Raw genomic sequence first — 10,737 nt, 5'->3', positions numbered from 1 at the left:
GTCCCACCCCTTTCTAAGGACTGCTTGTGCTATCTCTGTGAGATCACAGCATTGGGAGGGGCAGCCCAGGCCTGGGCTATTACAGCTAAGCTGCAGCCTGAAGGGCGCGCGTGAGATCTGTGGTTTGAGCTGTCAGAGTCTCACGGAGAAAAAAAAAGAGAAATGAATCATCATTTGACCATGACATTCCCACTAAAGGGGAGGACAGTGGGAGAAAGAGCAAGGGAAGAGGAAAGAAAAATCTCAAAATAAATATGGGGTGGATGGCAGGAGGAGGAGGGGGTCTCGGAAATTGGGGACAGGTGTGGCGATCGAACCAACGCTAGTCACAAACACACGATTCCGCCCATTCTAGAGTGGACTGGACATAAACATGCTCGCACATCTACTTGTCGGCTGCGTTTTGTCTGCCGGTAGCGAGGTGATTCTTTAAGAGCTCTGAGAACCCAAACTTGTGGCCGCCCCGCAGCTGAGCCGAAGTGGAGCTGGGAGCTGCCCAGACGACCTGAGGCTGCCAGCTGACCACCTTCCTCCCTACAGATCGCTGGAGCCAAGCTCAGCGGGGGAGAAGCCACGCTCGCGGGTGGGTGCCGGGGCTAAGGGCGGAAGCCGGGTTCCCACAGAGGCCTCCGCGCCCAGGCGGCTGCAGCGGCGGCGCCGGGGGACCGGAGGCCTGACACCGGGATGCGCCCCCCACTCTGGACAACCGGCCGCAGAAGTAAAGGGCCAGCATCCCGCCACAGCTATGCTTCCCGCGGGACAATCTCGGGAGAAGGTCCTGGAAGAGGCTCGCAGGCCGGTTTTCCGAGGGAAACGGCGAGGTGGGGAGGGAGCGCCCATGACCCTCCCCGCCCTCCCCTCTCCCGCTCACCCGGCCGCACAGGCGACAGGACTGTTCCGAAGAAACGTACTCGGGGTTGTAGTGTCGCCCTCCGCCACACGGGGCTGGATCACCTGCTGGCTCGGCGGCATCGGTCCGGGCTCCTCTCTTGGTGGAGGCAGGCGGAGGCGCGCCTGCGGCGTCCTCTTTCATTGGCCGCGGCGAGGGCGCTGCCATGTTGGAGGAAGCGGTGCCTTCTGTGAGGTGGAAACGCCGTGGCTTCACCCATAGCGTTGGGGAGCGCAGCCTCCTACCTTTCCTTCTCGCTGGAGTGTTGGTGCTGAGAGGCGGCGGCCGGCGGGATGGAGAGAAGTAGGATGAACCTGCCCAAGGGGCCGGACACGCTCTGCTTCGACAAGGACGAGTTCATGAAGGTGCGCGCCTGGTCTCTGCTCCCCGGAGCCGGGCCGTGTGTGGCCTGCCCTCCTTGGCCCTCCGGGGCCTCTCCTCGGGCTTCTCCTGCGGGCTTCCTGGGCCGTCCCCGCCCCGGAGGGGTCCTCGGCCGGGACCTCACTGCACTTCGCAGTGAGTCTCTTGGCCTCGGGTGGGCTAGGTGCAGCCTGAAGAAAGCACTCCTGTGAAATCGTACACATTGAATGAAAAGGCCTGAAAGTTCAGGGCAAGTGGTTTTGAGCTAAACGTAAAAGCCCCGGACCCGTAGGATCCGCCTCTGGTACCGTGCGGCACAGTCAGACCGCCGCTCCCCCGGCCTGACAGAAGTCTCCCAGTGCCTTGTGCCTAGAAGCTCAGCGACTGTGCGTTGAACACATCTCTGAACGCACGTACTTACCAGAAATCGGGTCAAAAAGGCACTTAACCTAACGTTTATGCCTGACTTTCGTCTTAAGCTCCCGGAATGAGAAATCTGAAAGACTGTACTGTCCTTACTGGTTCTGGTCCAGTACTACAAAGCATACCAAGCTCCTTTTCTAAAGTTGCCCTACTTCTCTTGGTGAGGTCAGCCTGAAGCTGGCAGCAGATAACTGTAGGACATAAACTTACAGAATAGAAATTTAAACTGAAAAGACTTTACTGACAGGAAAGGTTCATCAGACATAGCCTTGAAAATGTCCCAAGGTTTGAATCAGAGCCAGGAGGAGCTTTATCTGTTTTCTGTATCCCTCTGGGTCTGTACTTAAACTATCAAAACGTATATGTTTAATTTCTAAGGATTGGGATTTAGTAGCTGGGTTCAGTGTTAAAAAGTTTTGGCTCTGCCGGTACCTAAAATTCTGAAAAGAGTTTGAATTTCTTACTTTTTTATGGCTTCAAGTCATAATATGTTTTTTTCTTTTTTGGGTTAACCAGCTAGTTCCTTTTTGATACTTGCATTCAGATCACATCTCCCAAACTCTGGTTTTAAAAGTGCTTATGTCTGGATCCTCTGCGGTGTGGCCATATCATTTTTAATATGTAGGGATGTCTAGATGAAGGTATATTGTACTCTTGTTCTTGTATGGTGATGTTAAGCCACTGTAATAAAAGGTGTAAATTGAATGGAGTGTCTGAAGGAGAGCACAGAGTGAATTCTCTGATCCAGAAACCTTTTTTTAACGAAGGACACGTGATGAGGAGAGAGGTCATTGGAAGAAGAAAAGCACACACACAGACTTAAAGAATCTCAAAGCACGGAAGTCTCTTTAGCTTGTCTGTCTTTGGACTTCGTCAGGCTTTCTTTGGGCCTAACACTAGCATTTTCTCACACTTCCTCGCCCCGCCATCTTTCTCACTCTGAGCTGACAGAATGCCTTTGGTCAAAGCAGCTTCGGAAAATAGAAATCTCAAAATAGCAGTTCTAAAGTAGGACTTAGAGGTAGGGAGAGAGCAAACTGGGAAAGTGGCTAGAATGCCAGCAATTCCATATTCTTTCAAGGCTCTGAAATTTCTGAATATAATGTACAATTTGTAGTGTTAATGAACGTGACCCCTTCATACATAGAAGAAAAATACATGGAACAGCTGTTCTGTGTAAAGTGGTATTGATCTTCTATGTGGGAGCTGGAGATAAAGGTTATTTGCAATCTGTGTTTCCGTCAGAGAGATGTTTTGTTAAGTTACAGTTCCGAGGCAGAAATGAGTGGAGAGCTTGCTGTCGGGGTTGTATTTCTACATAGGTGTCTTGTTTGGCACATTTTGGAATGAGACTGGGATGGTAGAAAGGGAGATGGGGTGGGGCTGCGGGTTGCACCTTGGACACTGCATACATTGAGGGGTCCACATTGATGCAGTCTTCACGGTAGAGCTGCAGTCAGGTTTACAGCAGGAAGTTGCATGGTCATATCTGTTGAGTTCGAGTGGACTGGTGGCAGGAGACTACTTAAAAAGTCATGTTTAGGGGCGCCTGGGTGGCTCAGTGGGTTAAGCCGCTGCCTTCGGCTCAGGTCATGATCTCAGGGTCCTGGGATCGAGTTCCGCATCGGGCTCTCTGCTCAGCAGGGAGCCTGCTTCCCTCTCTCTCTCTCTCTCTCTCTCTCTGCCTGCCTCTCCATCTACTTGTGATTTCTCTCTGTCAAATAAATAAATAAAATCTTTAAAAAAAAGTCATGTTTATGAGATCTAATGAGAAATAGAACGGGAAAGGTATGCAAAAGAGGTAGGTGATCAAAGTGCAGGAATGGCAGATGGGGAAGGGTCACCTGGGGCAGAGGCACTGGCAACATCATACTTTGTCGGCTTAGAAATACGAAAATCCTTTGGGTTGACAGCCAACTAATAGATGAGCAGGACATAAGGTATTGGTAGTAGGGGGAGAAAGTGGCATAACAGATAAATTAGACCATTTACATGGGTGTGCTATTGACATCACATGTAGCCTTCCTCTTCCATCTCAACATATGACTTCATCTCCAGTCGTACAGAAAAATTAGCAGCCATCCCACGGGACCTCCTCCATCCTGCTGATCATGATCCCATTCTTGTATTTGTCCCCTTCTCCTCCTCGCCTGGTACGGGAAGGGGCTCTCCTTCCTCCTCGGGTTCAGTCTCCACTCTGGCTCGGAGTCCATGCCCTCCCGCCCTTCCAGGAGCCTGCGAGGATCCTCTCCCCTGCACTCCTTCCCATCACGTGCTCCTGTTTGATCCTCTCCCACTTGAATGCCCCACCTCTAGGTATTGCCCTGTCAGTGTCGCACATCACAGCCAGTGCTCAGGGGTTGACTTGACTTTCCCACCTTCCACCCTTCAGGCCCTGTCATTCCACTAAAGAGTTCTTACCAAAACTGTTTCTAAGTCAGCGCACCTGACCTTTCTCTGTCTCCTTACTCGACATCGCAGTAGACCAAATGCTCTGCATTGCTTCCTGTCTTTCTTCGACCTCTCTTATGTGTCTCCTGTGCAAAGTCATGCTCCTGGTAGCCACTGAATGCTCATTATGGGCTCAGCCCCGTGTTGCTTTCTTTCCCTAGATGACCTTTTGTGCAGCTTCATGACCACCTATCAGCAGGTAAGGTAGATTCCTGTCTCTGGCCCACACGCCTCCTGAGCACCAGTTCTGTGTATCGGACTTGCTGACCTTTCTTCTCGGATGTGTCTGTGGCCCCTCAGACTCATCAGGTTCAAGACGGAATTCATGAGCACCTCCTCCACTAAAAGCCACCTTTCTTATTCTATTGCCTCTCTCGGTAAACACTTCATCCGTTTAGCCTGGAGTCGGGAAACCAGAAGTCAACTCCTACTCTGTCACCTTTCCAAAATCTAGTCTGTCACACCAAGTCCTGTGGATTTCGCTTCCTAAACCTCTTGAACCCATATACTTCTTTCCATCTCTTCTCATACCTTTGCAGTGCGCCCTTGCCATCACACCGTAGAAGCTTCTCACCCAGTCTCCATGCGCCTTCCTTGTCTTTCTGACCCCTGGTCTACACTGCAGGCTAGCCACTCTTGTCAGAATGCGGATGTGATCTTGTATGTACCAGGTGACTGGTCAGTCCACCGGCTCTTGAAAAACCATTTTCCCACGCACTCGAACGTATTTCAAAGAGAATCAGTCCCCCATGGGGTAGTTTTCCTTGGTAGACAGTTTGTTTCTGCGCTGTGCCAGTCTGCCTCCTTCGAACTTCTCTGTGTCAGTTCCTCTATGGAACCTGTGGCTTCGTTGGCACCCCGGGTAGGCAGATGATGACCTTTTCCATGAGAAGTAAAGGCAGGAGCCCTCTGGATGGTGAATGTATGTACCCTCATGTTCCATAGGTAAAAGAACCGTGTATGTGGGTGGGGGGGATAAGTCCTTGAGGCTCCTCCCCATTCTAATTGGGTGAACTGGGAATTTTGAGACAGGAAGCAGGTCATGTGTGTCCTTGTTTGCAGGGAGCATGCATTCTGATGGACAAAACGGAAAAGGGGAAGAATGAGCAGCTGCTCAGATCTGTTTTTACTGTGCTGGCTGATTAGCTGTGACCTGCAGATGTGGGTCCCATCCTCGGCTCTGCTCTCTGCCTGCTTATGTCTGACTTGGGGCAAATCACTCGCCTCCGGCCTTCTGTTTGCTTGTTAGTATAATGAGGTGGTGCTTATCTATTTGATCTTTGCCAGATCCTCTGAAAAGACTCGTCCAACCTGGCTTGCAGATAAGGAAACTGAGGCCTGAGGTGTGATGACTTCCTTTAAAGCCACACAGCTAGTTGGGGCCAATCACAGGCCAGATCTCCTGACCCCCACACATCAGTCCTTGGAAATCCTACTGTAATATGTTCCTTTCCAGAGGCCACAGGTGGGAACTGAGGGAAGTGGGACAATCAGAACATTAAGAATAGCGCAGAAGATGGCACAATGTCCGCATGCCTTGGCACCTGCATTTCACCAATAGGGCCACCTCTTACCTTAGAAGAAGTTCCCACAGGGCTGGTGATCTGGATGCCTGGCCTGGAGCTTAGCTACGGTAAACGGGACCAGAGGGAAGTGATGGCTGTTTGAGGTGGACTTTGAGGTGGCTGGGGATAGCAGCTGACAGAGGAGGAAGAGGGAAGAGTGACAGACAGCAGATAGCCGCAGGCCCGCAGGTCAGCCACTGTTGCCCAGGCTCGCCCATCCCCAGGAGCCGTCTTCGTATCACAGGAGCTGAGTCCTTACCCTGTGGGTTCTTAGTTCGATGTCACGGCTTGATGACAAGATTCCATTCTCTTCCGCATCAGTTTGAGACAGATATCTTAATGAAATTCTAATTAGCCAAATATGGAATGTAAGCCTGCAACTCATTTTATAGAGAAATTTTCTTATGTGAACTACTTTCCCTGATGATAGAGGAGTTGTGACGATGTAACATCAGATAAAGTTTATCTGATTGGCACTTGTAAGAAGGGTTCCCGGCAAAAAAGAACTGTTTTTTCTGTTGTTGTTGTCCTCCCTTTTGATCTTTCCTTTCCATTATTATTATTATTATTTTTTTTTTGTCTTGTGAGCGGTCATCTGATTTATAAAAAGATGCAACAAAAAGTAAAATGGTACAAGATAATCAGTTTCAAAACATAAAAAAGTGAGTGTCTTCAGCCATAGCTCAGAACAGAGGAACTGGGTAAGGAGAATTGCTTGTATGAACTGGCAACAGGAAAAGTTGGTAAAGGAGAGCTGAGGAACTCTATTAAGACATAGGAGTGAGGGGCTCTGTCATCATCTGACATTCGCTCAGTGTCGTCTATATGGTTAGAGATGTCCATGATGGGAACTCCAGCAATCTTCTGGGTCTGGGTCAGCTGATGCCACAGTGTAACACTCTGAATTGCTTCCGTACTGAGCAGTCATCTGCATAGTTTGTCTTTTGTGTACGTGGTAATTGTTTGAATCTTGGCTCTTTCGCAATCCTTAGAGCCTCTTGATACTTTCACCCCGGTTTCAGCCATTACACAGTCAGTTGTACAACTGGTACACTTGGCACACAGCCCGTCCATCATTGACCGGTCAAGTTTGGCCTAAATAGAAAAGTTGATAAAGTCGGTACCAACCAGGATGTGGTAAGTCGGCCCAGCTGTGTGTTTATATTGGAAAAAGCAGGAGGGGTGTTGGGGGACTTCTCTTTCCTTGAGTGCATGGGATCCTTCTTTTCTTTCTTTTTAGGTTTTAATCTGTCCTTCTCTCGGAGAAGGATCTCAGAGCTAAGCATTCGCTTCCCGGTCACATACTTGCTTGCTTTCTCTTGCTTCCCCATGTTCACACCATGCCCATTTCTCCTTGCTTTTGATTTTATAATTCATTCTGTGTAGTACCATAAAACTTATTTAAATAAAATGTTGGCCTACTAAGTTATTGATTATTAGTAAGTTCTTTGTTCAAAATTTGAGAGCAAGAAGTATTATGTAAATATATCTTTTTGTTATTTAACTAGTTTTACAACATTTAGCATCAAATTTCTTGAAACATTTAAACAAATTAATCACAAACTTGGGCTTGGGCTTTTTCTTTTTTTTTTTTTAAAGTAATCTCTACACCCAACAGGGGACTTGAACCCACAACCCTGAGATCAAGACCTGCACGCTCCAGTGACTGAACGAGCCAGGTGCCCTTTGGGCTTTTTGTTTTTAAGTTCCTCAGGTGAGGGGGTGCCTTAGTGGCTCAGAGAGTTAAGCTTCTGCCTTCAGCTCAGGTCATGGTCTCAGGGTCCTGGGATCGAGCCCTGCATGGGACACTCTGCTCAGCATGGAGCATGATTCCCTCCCTCTCTGCCTACTTGTGATCTCTCTCTCTGTGTCAAATAAATAAATAAAATCTTAAAAAAAAAAAGTTCCTTAAGTGATTGTAATGTGTGACCAGTGTTGAGAACTCTAGCACTGGATAATTCCTTTAAATAGCTCAAGAAATTAATTTTGAAAAGCGAACTAAAAGCCTACATAATTTATGATTGGTGTTAAATTGAGGGGAAAAAAGAGATAAAGAGAAGAAATCAGCTGGAACAGAGTGTAATTAGGTACTCGAATATTTGTTAGATGGATAAATACATTTACGGAATGTAGGGTTTTTTTTTTTTGTCTCTTCATAAATATGTCAAATGGGTATATAAATTCAACAAAGGAGTTTGATATAAAATTGATTAAAATGTTAGAACAGAAGTTTTTTAGAATTTTAGTGTTACTATTTCATGATGCTTTTAAGATGATCTCTCTGTAGATGGTGGGAAGATCTTGTTAGCATATGTTTTTAATTTCTCAAGCTTGAATAATTTAGTCACTGAACAAACATTTAGAATGAGTTTTGGGAGACACAAGTCCTAGATTATGTCCCCACCTAGCTGGGGCAGAGATTTGAGAGCAGGGGCTGGAGGGAGGAGCTCCAAGGACATTTTTGTATACATGCTGATACCTTGGGCGGGAACACTCTTCCCACACTTCCTGTGGCTAGCTCCTTTGTGTCATTTGGATCTCAACTCATTGTTCTATATTTCCGGGTTCATCCAAGTTTAAATACATCCCATTTGTCACTCAGACCTTTACTGTGTCCTCATTTCTTTTTAGCTGTGATCACTATTCATTAATCACTATTTGATCACTGTTCATTAATATAATGTTTGTTTACATATTTATTTTCTCATTTCTGCATTAGAATATCTGCTCCTTAAAAGCAGAGACCTTGTCTTTTCTTTTCATGACTGTGTCCCCAGGTCTTAGAGCAGAGCTGGAGTTGCATGATAAATATTTGAGGAATATTTATGGGATATACAGGGACATTTATTCATCTCTGTTGTCCATTGTTTTCAAGAATGGTTGGAAATACACACATACGTGAGCTCACACAAACTTTCTATGTCTTTCAACCCCTATGTAGTGTGCAGATTAGTGCTTAACTATTTTGGTTTTTTGTCTCGATGAAATGGGACATGTTTCAGGGCAGAGCTCATAAATTTCATATGCCCTCTTAGTACTTCTCATCATTACAGAGTGATGGTTCTGGGGGATTCTGCTTCTCGTGGAGATAGTATATAGTGATTTTATAAGTCCATGTATCTGGGAAGGAGTGTTTTACTTCTTGGCAGCTTAGAGAACTTCAATCTTTCCACATTCCATGTAATTTTCATAGCATTAAAGCTACTAATTTCAGATTATTGGTAAGTTTTAAATGATTAATTCCCAGGTTACTTTGAATTAGTCTTTGTTTGCCATCCCTGATTGCAGCTAGTTAGTAAAGTAGCTAAACTTTTAAACTCTACTTGGTTTTAATTTTGAGTGATGTCACTGCTTCTCTTATGGTTAATGGTTCTTAATTACCTGCAGCTTGTCTGGTTTGCTCATTTATTTTCCTGTGTTCCAACACCTCTTGTGATCTCCCAACTTCTGGCCTTTTGGGGGATTTGTACTTTAACTGGGTTCAGATAGGAAATACCCCTGAGTACAAAGAGAAGTTATTTTTCTTCTAACTTCACTATCTCCTATTATTAATGTATTACATTGTTGTGGTACATGTGTTACAACTGATGAACCACCAGCATTGATACAGTATTAATTAAAATCCATGGTTTACATTAAGGTTCACTCCTCTTTCTATAGTTCTGTGGGTTTTGAAAAATGTATAATGTTATTTACCTACTGTTGGTATCTTACAGCCTAGTTTCATTGCCTTGAAAACCCCTGTTCCTCATCTTTTTGTTTCTTCTCCTCTCTCTGCACCCTCCTCCCTCACCCCTCAGCCCAGGATCTTTTTACTGTCTAGGCTTTTACCTTTTCAGAGTTGAAAGACCCCCCCCCCCCCCCCCGTCGTTAACTAATTAACTGCTCTTTTGTTGTGTGGAAGTGCCCCTCCTCCCCTTGCAGTGAAGGGACCCTTCCCCCAGGGTTGAATTCAGTGTGGCTGCTCTTTTGCCTTTCTGTGGCTGCTTGGCTTTTGGGGCATGACACTTGTCTCCTGTTTGAACAAGATACCTTCTCCTAATAGCCGAGGCATGGTCACATAGGCAAGGGGGCTGCATGGTCACGTAGGTCACGTAGACGGGGGGGGGGGCTGCATAGTCACGTAGACAGGATGTCTTTCTGCTGAGTAATAAGGTCAAACTTCCCCTCTTTGTTTCCCCTTCCAGCCTTTCTCTTCGCGCGAGGGGGTCTTCCAAGGCCAATCCGCTAACACCAAGTATGCCTTTTTTCAAATGTTCAAATTGTCAGCCAATCGGCCCCGTCCCATCCGGGACTTGTTTGTACCTGTCTATAAAAATCCTGCACCACCCCAGCCAGGTGTGCTCAGCTAGCAGGAGCTGCTGACCACCCGCAGGCGCCTGCGCTACAATAAAGAACCTCTTGCTGTTTGCATCCTGTGGCAGTGTTGAATTCTTGGGTAAGGGGATCCGCGGGTCTTTCATTTGGAGGTCCCACCGAGATCATCGGACTCCTGCCCAAGGATCCAACTGACTCCCACTGGGAGGTAAGCTGGCCAGCATTTAAATTTTAATAACTGTGTTCTTGTCTCCTGTCTCGTGTTCTTGTTTGTCCTCTGTCCTGCCTATACGCCTGTATAGGACTGTACTACTACGCGTAGTAGCTCTGTATTCTGGGCAGCTTGAGAAGGAGTTGACGAACTCGGACTTCTCCCCTGCCACCCTGGGGGACGCCCCAGGGATCAGAGGGGCCCGGTTTATTGGGACCCCACAAGTATCCGAGGGATACGTCTGTCTGTAGGCCTCAGAGGAAACTTGCAGTTCCTCGCGGCCTTCTGAATCTGTACTTTCGGTGTTGCACCGAAATCACGCAGCGTTTTCCTTTGCCGGCTTGTTAATTGTTTTATGTGTCTTTCTCGTCGCCCTTTGTGTTTCCCTTGATTAAGGTTAACTGGAGCCAACTGGGGTTAGTCTAACTCAAGACAGAGACTATAAGGAATATTCCCAAGCAGCTGCCGAAACTCTCTTTGTTTCGGGGAAGTTTCCCTGTGTTCTCTGGCCTGACTTGGAC

The 10,737-nt window shown here is 47.0% G+C and overlaps 1 protein-coding gene across 2 annotated transcripts in view; it reads left to right on the top strand.

Annotated features, from left to right (window-relative positions):
• The first annotated feature begins 326 nt into the window (after positions 1 to 326).
• Positions 327 to 10,737, top strand: part of LOC131820772 (conserved oligomeric Golgi complex subunit 2-like) — a 35,375-nt gene continuing 24,964 nt past the window's right edge. Inside the window, exon 1 of one of the 2 annotated variants that reach the window (XM_059156490.1) lies at positions 327 to 1,254. In XM_059156490.1, the coding sequence (XP_059012473.1) occupies positions 1,183 to 1,254 (72 nt within the window). In that variant the 5' untranslated portion in view covers positions 327 to 1,182. The remainder of the gene's footprint in view (positions 1,255 to 10,737) is intronic. The other variant, XM_059156491.1, reaches the window with a different exon arrangement.

Source organism: Mustela lutreola, chromosome X, assembly GCF_030435805.1.
Source record: "Mustela lutreola isolate mMusLut2 chromosome X, mMusLut2.pri, whole genome shotgun sequence".
Classification (NCBI taxonomy): Eukaryota; Metazoa; Chordata; class Mammalia; order Carnivora; family Mustelidae; genus Mustela; species Mustela lutreola.
This window is presented reverse-complemented; position numbering and strand designations above follow the sequence as displayed.